General features: G+C 43.3%; 1 protein-coding gene across 1 annotated transcript; it reads right to left on the bottom strand.

Annotated features, from left to right (window-relative positions):
• Positions 1 to 512: 512 nt before the first annotated feature.
• On the bottom strand, positions 513 to 13557 carry TDRD9 (tudor domain containing 9; the record flags this gene model as incomplete). The annotated part of the gene is made up of 11 exons (XM_009074063.1): positions 513 to 585; positions 3156 to 3265; positions 4955 to 5093; positions 5814 to 5910; positions 6076 to 6185; positions 6530 to 6600; positions 8029 to 8178; positions 8642 to 8902; positions 10367 to 10456; positions 11785 to 11997; positions 13446 to 13557. Coding segments are annotated over 11 exons (1426 nt in total), but the record flags the coding sequence as incomplete, so codon positions are not given.
• Positions 13558 to 13910: the final 353 nt, after the last annotated feature.

The raw sequence follows: 13910 nt of genomic DNA on the forward strand, positions 1-13910 counted from the left end.
GGAAGAAGAACCAGTTGCTAATCTCCAGCCTAACCCTCCCCTGACACAACTTCAGCCCATTCCCTGGGTCCTGTCCCTGGTCCCAGAGAGAAGAGGTCAGAGCTGTCCCTGCACTTCCTTCCCTGAGGAAGTTGTATCCAGCCATGAGCTCTGTGCTCAGTCTCCTCTTCTCCAGGCTGAACAGACCAAGTGCCTCAGCCACTCCTCATGTGGCTTCCCCTCAAGGCCCTTCACCACCTTCATTGCCTCCTTTGGACACTCTCAAATAACTTAATATCTTTCTTACACTGTGGTGCCCAAACCACTCACAATGTTCCAGGTGAATTATATATAGGTTCTTATGCCAAAATTTGACTCTCTGGTGCTTTCACTATTTTCCAACTCAAGACTCCAAGAGGACATCCTTCCCAAGGAAATTCTCCCTTTGACCACTCTTAGTTAAGTGTACTGGGGTACTCCAACTCCTCCAGGCAATAAAACCCCAGTGAAACCCCAAACCTTTACACCCTTACCTGTCTCCATGCATATGGCTCCTTGTAATAGGTAGGAGCAATCACATCTCGAGGCTTTGCTCTGCAGATTAAACTGAAAGGACATAAAAAATTGCCTTAAGAAATACACTTGTATGTGATTAATTATAAAGACAAAGGAATTTTTATACTAGGCACAACTAGGTATTTACCAAGTGTCTGTGCTGAAGGGAATCTTAAATTTCCTTGTTAGTCTAATCCTATTTGTTCACTTCTCTGTACTTTGTGTACTCGTGTAATGAGTCAAAATACCAATTTACACAGGGACATTAAGGGCATCAGAATGTATTTTCTTCTAAAAGAAATTACTTTTTTCTATTACAAAGCACCAGAATTTGCAGCCACAATTCCCTCCCTAAGTTTTATTTATGCTTATTCACTAGAATGTATAATCCAGCTATTTTTAGGGTATTTTGTTTTGCATGACAACTCAATTACTATAGATTGTCTGTCTGCTCCACTTATTTCCTCAAGCTGTGCAAAGTCCAACAGTAGCAGACATTAATTAATTCTGTCTAGATGTGTTTTTCAAACACTGATTTTAGTCTTAAGTAGTGGTGACATGTTGTAAATACAATTAGAAAAGAAATAATGGGAGGAAAAAAGTTATGAGAGGCTGTTCAGGCTTAATTTTTACCTAGGTGGTCTAATGAATAAACGGGGTTTTTCCAATACATAAAAAGTATGATTAAAAAAAATATTCAAACCCAAGAAAGATTTCACACAGGGGAAAAGAAGAAATAATGACAATAATCAAACTGTTTATTCCTTCAAATGTTAATATATAAAGTCAAAATAGAAATAAAAATAGCTGTAGGGTCATTGGAGCAATCATAGAATTTAAAGGGTTGGAATGGAGCTTAGAGAGCATCTAGTGCCAACTCCTGCCCTGGGCAGGGACACCTCCCACCAGAGCAGGTTGCTCAAGGCTCAGCCAACCTGGCTGTGAACACTGCCAGGGTTGGGGCAGCCACAGCCTCCCTGGGCAACCTGGGACAGTGTCTCACCACCAGAACAGGAAAAAACTTTACTGTAAAGAGAACTAGAAAAAGCACAAAATTATTCCATGAGAGGAAAGGCTGCCAGGCATAAAATCCCAAAGGCAAACAAGCCAGGAAGGCTGATGAGAATGACTGAGTCAGGCAGTCAGTGCTGACCATGCTGGGGAACACATCAGTGTGTGCCAAGTAGCTGTGCAGGTGTCAGAGAACCACAGATCCATCCAGGCTGGAGGACACCTCTAAAATCACCCAGTCCACCCATTCACCTGCCACTGCTGCTCAGTGTCTGCTGCTCAGCCAACACATCATACGTATCTTCACAGCTTCTGCCTGCAGGTTATGCTCTCTGAATTTCATTTCCAGTGCCTCAAAAGGTAAGGCTGACCCTGCGCTTGTTAATTTAGTCTCAAATGCACCACACTGAATTTCCTTTTGAGTTTTGGATAGATGATGTCTGGGTGCAATGTCATAGTTTTGCTCACAGACAGGAAGGAAAACTGACTGGGTACATGCAAAAACAAGAAACACCTGAGAAATCAGCATAAAGAGCTGCTCTGATAATGACTGTGATAACCCTGGGTAAGGACAGCTAAGCTTGAATGCTTCAGATCTTTATCAGCACGAGGAACTGCCTCACTCTGGCACCACACAGCTACTTTAGAAATGCTCTACTGGCAAAAAAAGGTCATATTACCTAGCGGTGAGGCTGATTAATTAGAGTCCATAACTCTTAATCCATGTCTGCACCCAAGCTCTGTTTAAAACATGCTCAGTACAGAGCCAGGTAAAGATGAGAAACACTCCTGATGCTACAGACAGCACGAAAAGTGACTGGATGTGGCACTTGGTGCCATGGTCTAGTAACCACAGTAGGGTTGTACTCGATGATCTTTCAGGTCTCTTCTGACTTGGTTGATTCTATGATTCTCTGAAAAGGCACACTGTGTTTACAAACAGGAGACTTCTCCCAGCAGGCTCAGCAGAGGCAGACATTAGAAGGAGCTCCTACAGGGATAATTCCCTGAGCTCCTTCCCCCAAACACTTCCCACACACTGCAAGCTGAAAAAGTGCTCAGGGCTGGCTGCACTGACTCACAGTGTTCTTTCCAGAGCCACTGCTGCAGTTACAGGAAGCAGGAAAGTCTGCTGGGAGAAACAAGGCAGGTGGCCTTACTTCAGTTCCTGAATTAGCCTGAGACTTGCAGCAGTTAGCTTGGCCAACACCTACCCTGCACAGGTCTGTTGAGGGAGCAAGGGCAGCACACATCATTCCAACTGTACAGAGAAATAATTCTCCATCTTTTTGCCACAGGACTTTAGAAGCTTTGTCCTGGGTGCAAAAAGCAGATTCATGAGAACTGGTGTCCCTGCAGAACAGGTTTTACAGTCTAGGTTTTACGACTCTGAAGTGATCAGGCTTCCCTGGAGAACCAGTGCTTCCACAGGAGCTCTCAGGTTGCTTAGTATACTGCTTTATAAATAAACAGAGCAAGTGAAATGCATCAAGAAATGAGAACATACATTATTTTCCCAAAGCCGTATCTGAGCTATGCTTCAAGCAACCATTCATCTTGTTTGTGCTGAGACTGTGAAACAGATGATCTTAATTCTACAAAGTTATTACCACAGAAGCTTCTGACGAAGGTTTTCCTGCAGATGTGTCATTTGCTCTTGTCCACAACACACTGCACCTTCACAGAGCAGCTTATTAATGGCTGTCCTCAGGATGTTTATCTGTAAGACACCAATGACATAACATTACTCTAAACCAGTTCTGTATTGTATTACCCTGACATGAAGATGGTCAGGGCACCCACAGCACCAAAACTTCAACTGGAATGTTGGTTGCCTAAGCAAAAACATCTGAAGCTTCAGAAACACTTCTTCCTTCAGTTGCATCTCTGCTGGTCAAGGATGCTAACAATTCAGCCATTTGACAGCACAATCTTCAAGGTTACTCAGATGTGCCATGAGACACACAGGCTACCACTTACTTAGATTTGAATCCTGGGCTGCAGCCAAAGGACAGCAGGGCAACGGAGGGAATTCTCCCCCTCTGCTCTGCTGAGACCCACCTGGAATACTGCACACAGTTCTGGTGCCTCAATATAAGAAGGACATGGAACTGTTGGAGCAAGTCCAGAGGAGGCCGAAAAGTTACTAAGAGCCCTGGAGCATCTCCCCTGTGAGGACAGGCTGAGGGAGTTGGGGCTGTTGAGCCTGGAGAAGAGAAAGTTGTGTGGAGACTTCAGAGCACCTTCCAGGAGCTGAAGGGGCTCCAGGGAAGCTGCAGAGGGATCTGTGTTAGGAGCTGCAGGGACAGGACAAGGGGTAATGGGCACAAATTGAAGGAGGGAAATTGAGGTTAGATGTGAGGCAGCAGTTTTCCCTGTTCTGGTGGTGAGACACTGTCCCAGGTTGCCCAGGGAGGCTGTGGCTGCCCCAACCCTGGCAGTGTTCACAGCCAGGTTGGATGAGCCTTGAGCAACCTGCTCTGGTGGGAGGTGTCCCTGCCCAGGGCAGGGACTGGATGAACTCTAAGGTCCATTCCAACCCCTAAAATTCTATGATTCTATGATTTTTTTTCCAACACACATCTCCTTCTGTAAAAGCTTTAAGAATTTTCTCTATCTGTCCATAATTTCCATGTGTGTTACCATTCTGGCTGAGGCATCATGAATATTCATCACACCAAGCCAGTGCTTTCAGGAAACCACAGCTCAGAGATATGTGCACCAGCATGTCCACTGTGTCCTGAGACAACCCCTAGAAACCACTGCCACCACCTCACTCACCTGCTCCAAGCACAGAACTCCCCAGGGCATGTGAGGTCCTGCACTGAGTCTGAATTTAAAGCATATGTCAAGCACAGCCACTGTCCTGCACAGCACAGTTTGTGCTTCCCTCTGACAGATCTCACTCTATGAGCCACAAAAGGCTGTAATGAGGAACTCAAGGGCTTTGTTGTTTGTTTGGCTGATCTTCTCTGAGAGAAGTAGCCTGATAATACAGATAACTTATCAGAGCTGTAAAAATCAAACTGAAGCCTACAGAGCAGCAGTGCTAGGCTGGTCAGAAAAAGCCGCAACAAACCTAAGAACATAACTAACAAGTATTTATGTCTGGTTAGTGCAAAATTGATGCTTTTGTTTTGACAACTATATAACTTTCTAGAATGTTTCATTTGGTCAGAGTGTAGGTAAGGAGTAACTTGGTTCCTGATTCCAGGGTTATCAACAAGTAGCACATTAAAAATCCCAAACAAACAAACAAAGCCAAAAACCCCAACAAACAAACAAAGCCAAAAACATCCAAAAACCACAGGCCCAAATGAGTTTTTCTATTAACTCTGAGTTAACAAGCTCTGATGCATTAATTTCTACTTAGTTCCTACTGTAGTGAAAATCCTCATGCATGTTTTACCTCCTTTACGTCTTCCACTCCAAAATGCACATCAAATGTCAGCTCCATGTCATTTTCTGGAAGTAGGGGAGCCCTGGCAGTCTGATTCCAACCCAAACCACACAGAACACCAGTAAAATGTTGTCCACTTTCAGCAACCCTATGTGAAAAACAAAGAGTCTCACCTCGAGATACAGAAACTAAGCTCACATGAAGGCAGACTTGAATGGATTTGTCTAATGCCTAGAAAACATGTCTGATGAGGAAGGGCTGAGGGAGTTGGGCTTGGTCAGCCTGGAGAAGAGGCTCAGGGGTGACCTCATGGCTCTCTACAACTCCCTGCCAGGGCTGGAGAGAGGTGTGGGATGTGTGTCCTGCCAGGGCTGCAGGGAGAGGATAGAGGGAATGGCCTTGAGCTGAGCCAGGGCAGAGTCAGATTGGATGTGAGCAGAAATGTTTTCCCTGTGAGGGTGTTGAGGCCCTGGGATATTGCCCAGGGAGGTGGTGGAGTCACCATCCTTGGAGGTGTTTCAGAGGTGTCTGGATCTGGCACTGGAGGACCTGGTTTAGGGTTTAGGGGTTCCAGCAGTGACAGGTTAATGGTTGGACTGGATGATCTTAGAGGTCTCCTCCAACCCTGATGATTCTATGATTCTATAACTATCAAGAACTCTACTGCCTGATCATGCAGCACCAATTCATAAGCACATGAACAAGTTATTTTGCCTACAAACTATACTAGAGCTCCAAAACACCATGCAGAGAATATACAAAATGCTGAAAGCAAAGCAAAAAAAATCTGTCACAAATTCCTGAAGGTTCTAAACAAAAAATAAAAAATACAATAAAAGAACCACCAGTTTTGAAACTGCCCAAATACCTGAGCTGTATAGCAGGAGCAAACAGCATAGAGAAGACTGCAAGCAGGCCAGGAATAGGAGGCATCAAAGATGTTTCCCCTAAGATCACAGTAGATCCTGTCACCAAAAGAAAAGAAACACTAATATAAGCCTAAGGAGTATCTACTGAAAATGAAACCTCAGAAAGATGAAACAGAACTACAGTGACATATTTACTCACAGAGCTAGGCACATAAACCCAAAGTCTATAGAAACCACCCAAACCATTTTACTAGGCATTACCATTTGCATTTACTGACAAAAAAGCAGCGACCAACAACTGCTCCAAGGCACCCTCTGCAGGATCATGGACACCAATGGAGTTGATGCTGTCCTTCTGTATGAAAGCATTCCTGGGGAAGAAGTAAGAAATATTTCCAACATTAAAAAAAAACAAAACCTATACAAAGAAAGATTCTAAATTCACAATACTAATTTCAACTAGCAGTTCCTGACTGTTCAAGTTACCTGGATGTCACTTAGCAGATCTACATGGTTAATAAATAACCTTCTGCAGGACATTAAAACACTCTGAATAAAACTATGCTTAAGGTTTTAATTAGTGATAGTGTGTATAGTTAATGCAAATCAGGCCTGACTAGTATAGTAAAAATCTCTAACTAGGATGGTTTTGCCTATTTATTGACAGTAACAGCTAAGAAAATGATTATACCTCACAGCAAAAGTCTTCCCATACCTGAACTGGGATGCTCTAGTAACACCATAGCATTTCAGCTCATAAGGACTGTATGGGCCATAAAGTGTTACCTTCAGAAAAAAAGGGAAAAAACAAATGACAGAAATGTCAGCCAGCACCTGGATCTCTCCAAATCAAGACCCAAGTGAAAACCAAAACACATTTCAGCAGGTACTGAGCAACACTGAGTTGATAGATTGATCAACAGCTTTCTTCATCTCACTCATCCAGAACAAACTTTGGTTGTTGAGGCACCTAAGGAAAATCAATGTATTTTCACAGCTGCTGAAGATTCATGACTTTCCTCTGGTATAAAAAATACAAGTTCAGACTGCATAGATCACTTAACAAAACAAGGTCATTTCTGTTTACCTGAGGCAGGTCTTTAATCTGAAAACATCTCAGCTTATGAAAGTGAGTAGTTAAACAGGATTACTCCTGTGGGTAAACAGAGCACGATCAGGTGCTTGAAGGCCTGAAATTTTGTCAGGCCTGAAAAGGGACAAGGATTAGAATGCAGATAAGGCCTAACAGTTGCAAACAAAATGCAGAAGAAGACACACATTTTCATGCTTTATATTCCAGTGTAGTAGTGACTTGGTATCTCAAAACACGTAAGTAAGAATGACTTCTGAGTTTGGAACTGGCAGAGGAAAAGCATCCAGTGTTTCATTACTCCTGTCAGTTACTGGAGCGTTCACTGCATCACCCATCCCAGCTGCTTCCCTCTCCCCAGCTGAGGAAGAACCCAACACTGTGTACAGTAAAAACCATGTTTACATTTTCTGCAGAATTAATAGGGTTGTAACTTTGCTTTTTGCTGCAGCTCACAGACTGAAGACTCCCATGTATGGAAATACTGTGTTCAGTCTCCCAGTGTTATCTCTGCCCTGCAATGGTTCAAAGTGCTGCCTCAGAATGTGCTAGAGGAGTCAACCCCTTTCCTCCCTACTGAAACACCACAATATGACCACAAAAAGGCTGTTGGGGAAGAGTTTATCACATGTGGCAACAGCAGAGAACTTCACTCTTAAATAAACATAATGAAGTACTAGAAATTCAGAGTAGATGTTAGAAAATGTTTTTCCCCTGTGAGAGTGTTCATGCCCAGGGATACTGCCCAGGGAGATGGTGGAGTCACCATCACTGGAAGTGTTTGAGAGGCATCTGGATGTGGCACTGGAGGACACTGTTTAGGGGTCACAGTGATAGTGTCAGGTGAACAGCTGGACTTGATGAGCTTAGAAATCCCTTCCAACCTTGATGATTCTATGTTTCTAAGAGCTGGTTCACTTAGCTCTTAGGCTATACTGCAAAAAATCTGTTACAAGCTGCAGCAGAGCAGTCTGAAATCATGGCCACATTGATGCTTTCTACCAATAGAGAGCAGAATGCAGTATGAAAGGCACCAAATACGGCTTGGTTACTTGAGGTACTTTCAGTCCTCATCTCCATTCTAACAATGGGAGAAGCAGGGCCAAAACCACCACTGAAATTACCTTATGGGTTGGTGCATCAGATTTATTGTCAGAAAAAGAGTCCAACAGCCTTTGAATGAGATGCTTTTCTTCCTGTCTTGAAGGTACAGGCACTTGCTCTTCTTTCTTTACTTTCTTCAAAAATACTCCCTCGAGCAAATCATGGCTTTGCTACACAATAATGGAACAGTGTTAAAACCCTTTAACAGTTTTGTCTTCAAAAATATCACAAGGAAGACCCTACACAAAGAAATACTCACATACCCATACAGAAAAACTCACACAGCAATACATAAAACCAATGTTCTGATGCCCTTTCAGATTACAGAAAACCTAAAAAGACAGTTCAAATTATGAGACAGTTACAGCTTTTCAAAGTTCCACCTAACAGTGGAGCAGTTCAATGGATGAAATAATTTCCTGGGAAGCATCTCTTTGAAAAGGAGTCTCAGGGCATCAATGCTTTTGGCCAACAGCTCAATGCTTTACACACACACATCAAAACCCCTTGTCCCACTTGAGTATTAACCTGTTCCCATGCCATGAACAAAGCCTCAGCTCAGCTTCTCAGGACTTCACACAGCCTGAGCTGAAAGAAATTAGAATAAGCAGAAGCAGCTTAGTCAGAACATACTTGTGATTCATATGATTCTTCTGCTAGCTCAGCATGACATTCCGCAATAAGCACATCCCGAACGTTCTCCGGGACATTGCGTTGCGAGCAACGGAGAACGTCCACGTGCAGGATATCATGCACAAGGGAGTACACCTGCACCAGGAGAGCACAGCCACTGACCAAGGAGGCAAATCTGTGGCTGGCACTGTAACTCCAGCGCTCCCCACACACGAGAGACTTGGCCGACGGACGCATCTTGCAGATCTTGAACTCTAAAGCCTAGAGCAAAACCATCAAAAACAGCACTTGATTGAGCAGAAAATTGTCAGGAAAGTATTTCATCTTCTAGACAAACTGTTGGAATTAATAGCAATAAATTATTTTATAATCATTATAGTGGTTTATGTTAGTTCCTAGTGTTGCTATAAAACTACAAGACCCTCACTGCCCAAAGGCCATTGAGGCACTGGAGCGAGTCCAGCCAAGGGCAACGAGGGCAGCAAAGGGCTAGAGCACATGGGCAAGGGCTGAGGGAGTTGGGCTTGGTCAGCCTGGGGAAGAGGCTCAGGGGTGACCTCCTGGCTCTCTGCAACTCCTGCCAGGGCTGGAGAGAGGTGTGGGATGTGTGTCCTGCCAGGGCTGCAGGGAGAGGATAGAGGGAATGGCCTTGAGCTGAGCCAGGGCAGAGTCAGATTGGATGTGAGGAGAAATGTTTTCCCTGTGAGGGTGTTGAGGCACTGGGATATTGCCCAGGGAGGTGGTGGAGTCACCACCCCTGGAGGTGTTGAAGAGGCATCTGGATCTGACACTGGAGGATCTGGTTTAGGGTTTAGGGGTTCCAGCAGTGACAGGTTCATGGTTAGACTTGATGATCTTCAAGGTGTCCTCCAACCCTGATGGCTATGATTCTATCCATCAGAATTGAAGAATCAATGATGTTGGAAAAGAACTCTGAGGTCACTGAGTCCAACCTCTGACCAATCATCACCTTGTCAACTAGACTATGGCACTAAGTGCCACGTCTGGTCATTTCTTGAACACCTCCAGAGATGGTGACTCCACCACCTCCCTGGGCAATCCATTCCAATGCTTAACAATCCTTTCTGTGAAGAAATTCCTCCTGATGTCCAACCTGAACCTCCCTTGGTGCAGTTTGAGGCTACATCGTCTTGTCTCCCGAGTCTTCTTTTCTCCAAGCTGAACACCCTCAGCTCCCTCAGCTGCTCCTCACAGACCCCCTAGACCCTTCACCAGCTCCACTGCCCTTCTCTGGACATGCTCCAGCACCTCCATGTCCTTCTTGCAGTGAGGGACCAGAACTGGACACAGCACTTGAGGTGCCTCACCAGTGCCACGTATAGAGGGAGATACCCATAGAAACAGGACTGGTTCCAATATTCAGTTAAAAAAATAATACCAACTATGTTTTTTACATACAGTCAGAGAACAAGTTCAGGCTTTTTATTTCTTCCCCCTAAGAAGTGTCCCTGAAAACAAAAGCTGGGCAACATTTCTCTACAAGTAAATACAATGCAATTCTGTTACACACAGGAATTCCTGCTCTGTGCACACACAACTGTGGAAAACACCTATTAGTAAAGGTGATTTGTAGGTTCTCACATCAGCAAAATCCATATTATTGAATTATTACTCTGAAAATCACTGTGATTTGAACCACACTCCTCTTTGCCAGGCCAGATATGACAATACCCAGTAAGCAGCAGCAAACAACATTGCCCCTACCCGGAAAGGAAGCCCTTGAAGACAGCTTGGAATCTCTTTTAATTCATTTATAGGCACTTTTGATCGATTGCCATAATCCACAAAAAAAACCTGGAAAAAGAATCAAGAGTGTCTGCAAAGATTCCACAATGTGAGTCTAATAACTGCAGCACAACACAACCTCATCAAGTGAAATGGAAGCAAATTCCAAGTCTGGAAAACATGCAAATGAAGTCATGTCACAAATGATAGGCCGAATTTTATCATGTCTATTATTTGATCCCTTGGCTTAAGCAGCCACTTGTAATGCAAATAATCCACTACACCTAGGAAAGGCAAATTTCTCTGAAAGGCTCTAAATTCTCTTCCCACAATGAAATCTGTGTAACCTTACAGGGAGTGATAATACCTAATCACTGCTTTTGGATAAGCACATGTGAACATGTACCTGGTGACTGCAAATTCCAAAGAGAAAGTGATGAGATTAGCACTATTATTCACTAGCTTTCCATGACTTGAAACAGAGGACAATGTTCAGTATTAACTCTATGGTGGTGACAGTAGGAAACACAAGAAATGCAAAGGAGGAATGGGCTGTGCAAAGGCCAATCCCACAAAAATAATCTGTCCTTGAACTGCTGGAAAGAATTGGCCTAAAAGTTGAATACCAATCTTGAACTGTGGCACTAATTTCCATTACTGATCTCAGCACAAAAAGCTGAAATACTCTGATAATTTGTTGATGCTACAGAACTTGGCAACTTAAACACTGATAAAAAAACCCTGAAACACACTGAATAGACCCAAAACCAGGGAAAAACCAAATGTTATGAAGTAAAAGATCATATCCCTTGGAATTTTTAACAATTTCTGCTATGAACACTCCATGATTATTTATAAATTCTAATGATATGAAAATTACCAAGGAAAGAGAAGAGATTAGAAGATGACAAGAGGTGGTCCATGCCAGAAAAAGCTATGAAAAGTCAAATGTGGCATCTGCCACGTGAAATAAGTTTGAATGCAGAGGAGAAACACTGTGGTGGAAGAGGAATCCAACTGGAGCATCTCCCCTATGAGGACAGGCTAAGGGAATTGGGGCTGTTCAGCCTGGAGAATGCAGCACTGGATCTAGGCATTCCTTACCATGTTTTCAGACTTAGAGGTTTTAGTCTTTGTTTTGCTTCAGCACACAAGATGCTTTACTGTATCAAACTAAATTTAATACTAAAAACTCCTGTGGTCTGGAAAAAACCCCACCTAATTAACCTACTCTGGCAACATCCTACTAAGGTTTTGTTTGAGCTCTCATTCTACAGATTTCTTAACTGGAATGTTGATAATAATCATGAACACAATGATGTGTTTAAAACAAAGCACAGCTCCAAGATTGTTAACCCAATTACATCCTCCCAATTCAATATGACACAGCAGATTACCTCAGCAGAATCTCCACAAACATACATGACACGAGCTCTGTAGTATCCTCTGCTTCCCCGATCAGTGAATGGTGCCAAACAAAGCAAATCTGGATGTGGAATCACTGATAAATCCCTCAGGTTCTGACAGTTAATTTGGGAAGTTAGAGCCTGCAGTTCAATCCTGTTTTTTTCATCTATCCTGTAACCCCAGAAATGTCCAACTTCTACTATCTGAAAGTATAAAAATTAGGCAATGAAAGACTTCCATCACAGACAAACCACAGCTGAGCAAAATACATGGAAACACTCCAATTCCTGACACACAGTTCATATATTGCATTAATGCAGTGAAGCATTTCTGGCTCACAATAAGATGTTATTCGAAAATGTTTATTTTCTATGCATCATTTATCATCAGTAGTGTGGCAGCAGGACTAGGGCAGTGTCATCCCCCTGGACTGGGCACTGGGGAGGTCCCAGCTCAGTGCTGTGCTCAGCTTTGGGCACTCACTGCCCAAAGGCCATTGAGGCACTGGAGCGAGTCCAGCCAAGGGCAACGAGGGCAGCAAAGGGCTAGAGCACATGGGCAAGGGCTGAGGGAGTTGGGCTTGGTCAGCCTGGAGAAGAGGCTCAGAGGTGACCTCCTGGCTCTCTGCAACTCCTGCCAGGGCTGCAGGGAGAGGATAGAGGGAATGGCCTTGAGCTGAGCCAGGGCAGAGTCAGATTGGATGTGAGCAGAAATGTTTTCCCTGTGAGGGTGTTGAGGCCCTGGGATATTGCCCAGGGAGGTGGTGGAGTCACCATCCCTGGAGGTGTTTCAGAGGTGTCTGGATGTGGCACTGGAGGATCTGGTTTAGGGTTTAGGGGTTCCAGCAGTGACAGGTTAATGATTGGTCCTGATGGTCTTAGAGGTCTCCTCCAACCTTGATGGTTCTATGATTCTAAATCAAATTTAATAAAATTAGTCATCTCAAATGGCTTATTCACATAACCATTTCAGCTCATCTATCAAATGCTCATGATAAAACCAATCTTTTTTTGTAATCATAAAAGCTGACACATTAAACCAGAAGTAGGATAGATAACTATTGCAATGTGTCTGACCAAATTCTTGAATATTTTTTATCCAAGAGACTTAGCTGAATAAAAGGAGGGAAATATTCTTTCCGACACTTGCAGAACATGTAACTACAATCGAGAGCTGCTTCAATACTTCATGCTGTATTTTCCCCTAGTTCAGTGGTTTGAATTCTCTTATTATTATTTCCATTCCAGCAGCACACATATTGCTATTACTCATCTTGAGAAAATGATAATGAACACAAGACTTAAGAATTCTCAGCTTCAGAGTTGAGAAATATTTATATATACATACACTTTTGCCCTAATAAACTTTGATGCATGCAATAGCTTTCTGAATTATCATGTACTACCATTAATTAATCCTATTTCTCAGTTAATAATAACCAAGTATTGGTTCCGTGGCCAAACACCTCTGGGGAAAGAAGAACCAGTTCCTAATCTCCAGCCTAACCCTCCCCTGACACAACTTCAGCCCATTCCCTGGGTCCTTTCCCTGGGCCCAGAGAGAAGAGGTCAGAGGCAGATATTAATGCCTGCTAAGCCATCTAGGCACTAATTATTAGATATGACCTCCTTCAGGTGCAGAACATTCCTACCTCTGTTATCCTGATCAACAGCTGGGACCTTGGGATCATCTCTAACATTTTCAAAGCACCAAATGAGATCTCCACAGGCTCCACTGTCTGTTTCTGACAGTCCACGTGGACCCTAAAAAGTGTATGAAATAAAGACACTAAATACTTCACTCACGAGGGAAAACTCAAGAGATCCATTTTTTCTTTTGCTTTCATTTGCCTCCCAAGGCACATGTCCTTAATGACTTTTATTTATAAACACATTATTTCAGTTAGAAGGTAAAATGACCACAAAGAACCAAATTACTACAGAGGAACTGTCTGAATTGCACTATCACGCAACACAGGAAGATGCAAACCAGGATCTAACTGTGACATCAGTTTGTTAAAAAGACAAAGAGTTAAGGTTAAATAGTGAGGCTTTTTGGCTATGAGATGCTTTCTGAGCTTATTTTTGAGTACACAGCAACACAAAGATAAATTCAG

Source organism: Acanthisitta chloris, unplaced genomic scaffold (assembly GCF_000695815.1).
Source record: "Acanthisitta chloris isolate BGI_N310 unplaced genomic scaffold, ASM69581v1 scaffold21624, whole genome shotgun sequence".
Taxonomy (NCBI): domain Eukaryota; kingdom Metazoa; phylum Chordata; class Aves; order Passeriformes; family Acanthisittidae; genus Acanthisitta; species Acanthisitta chloris.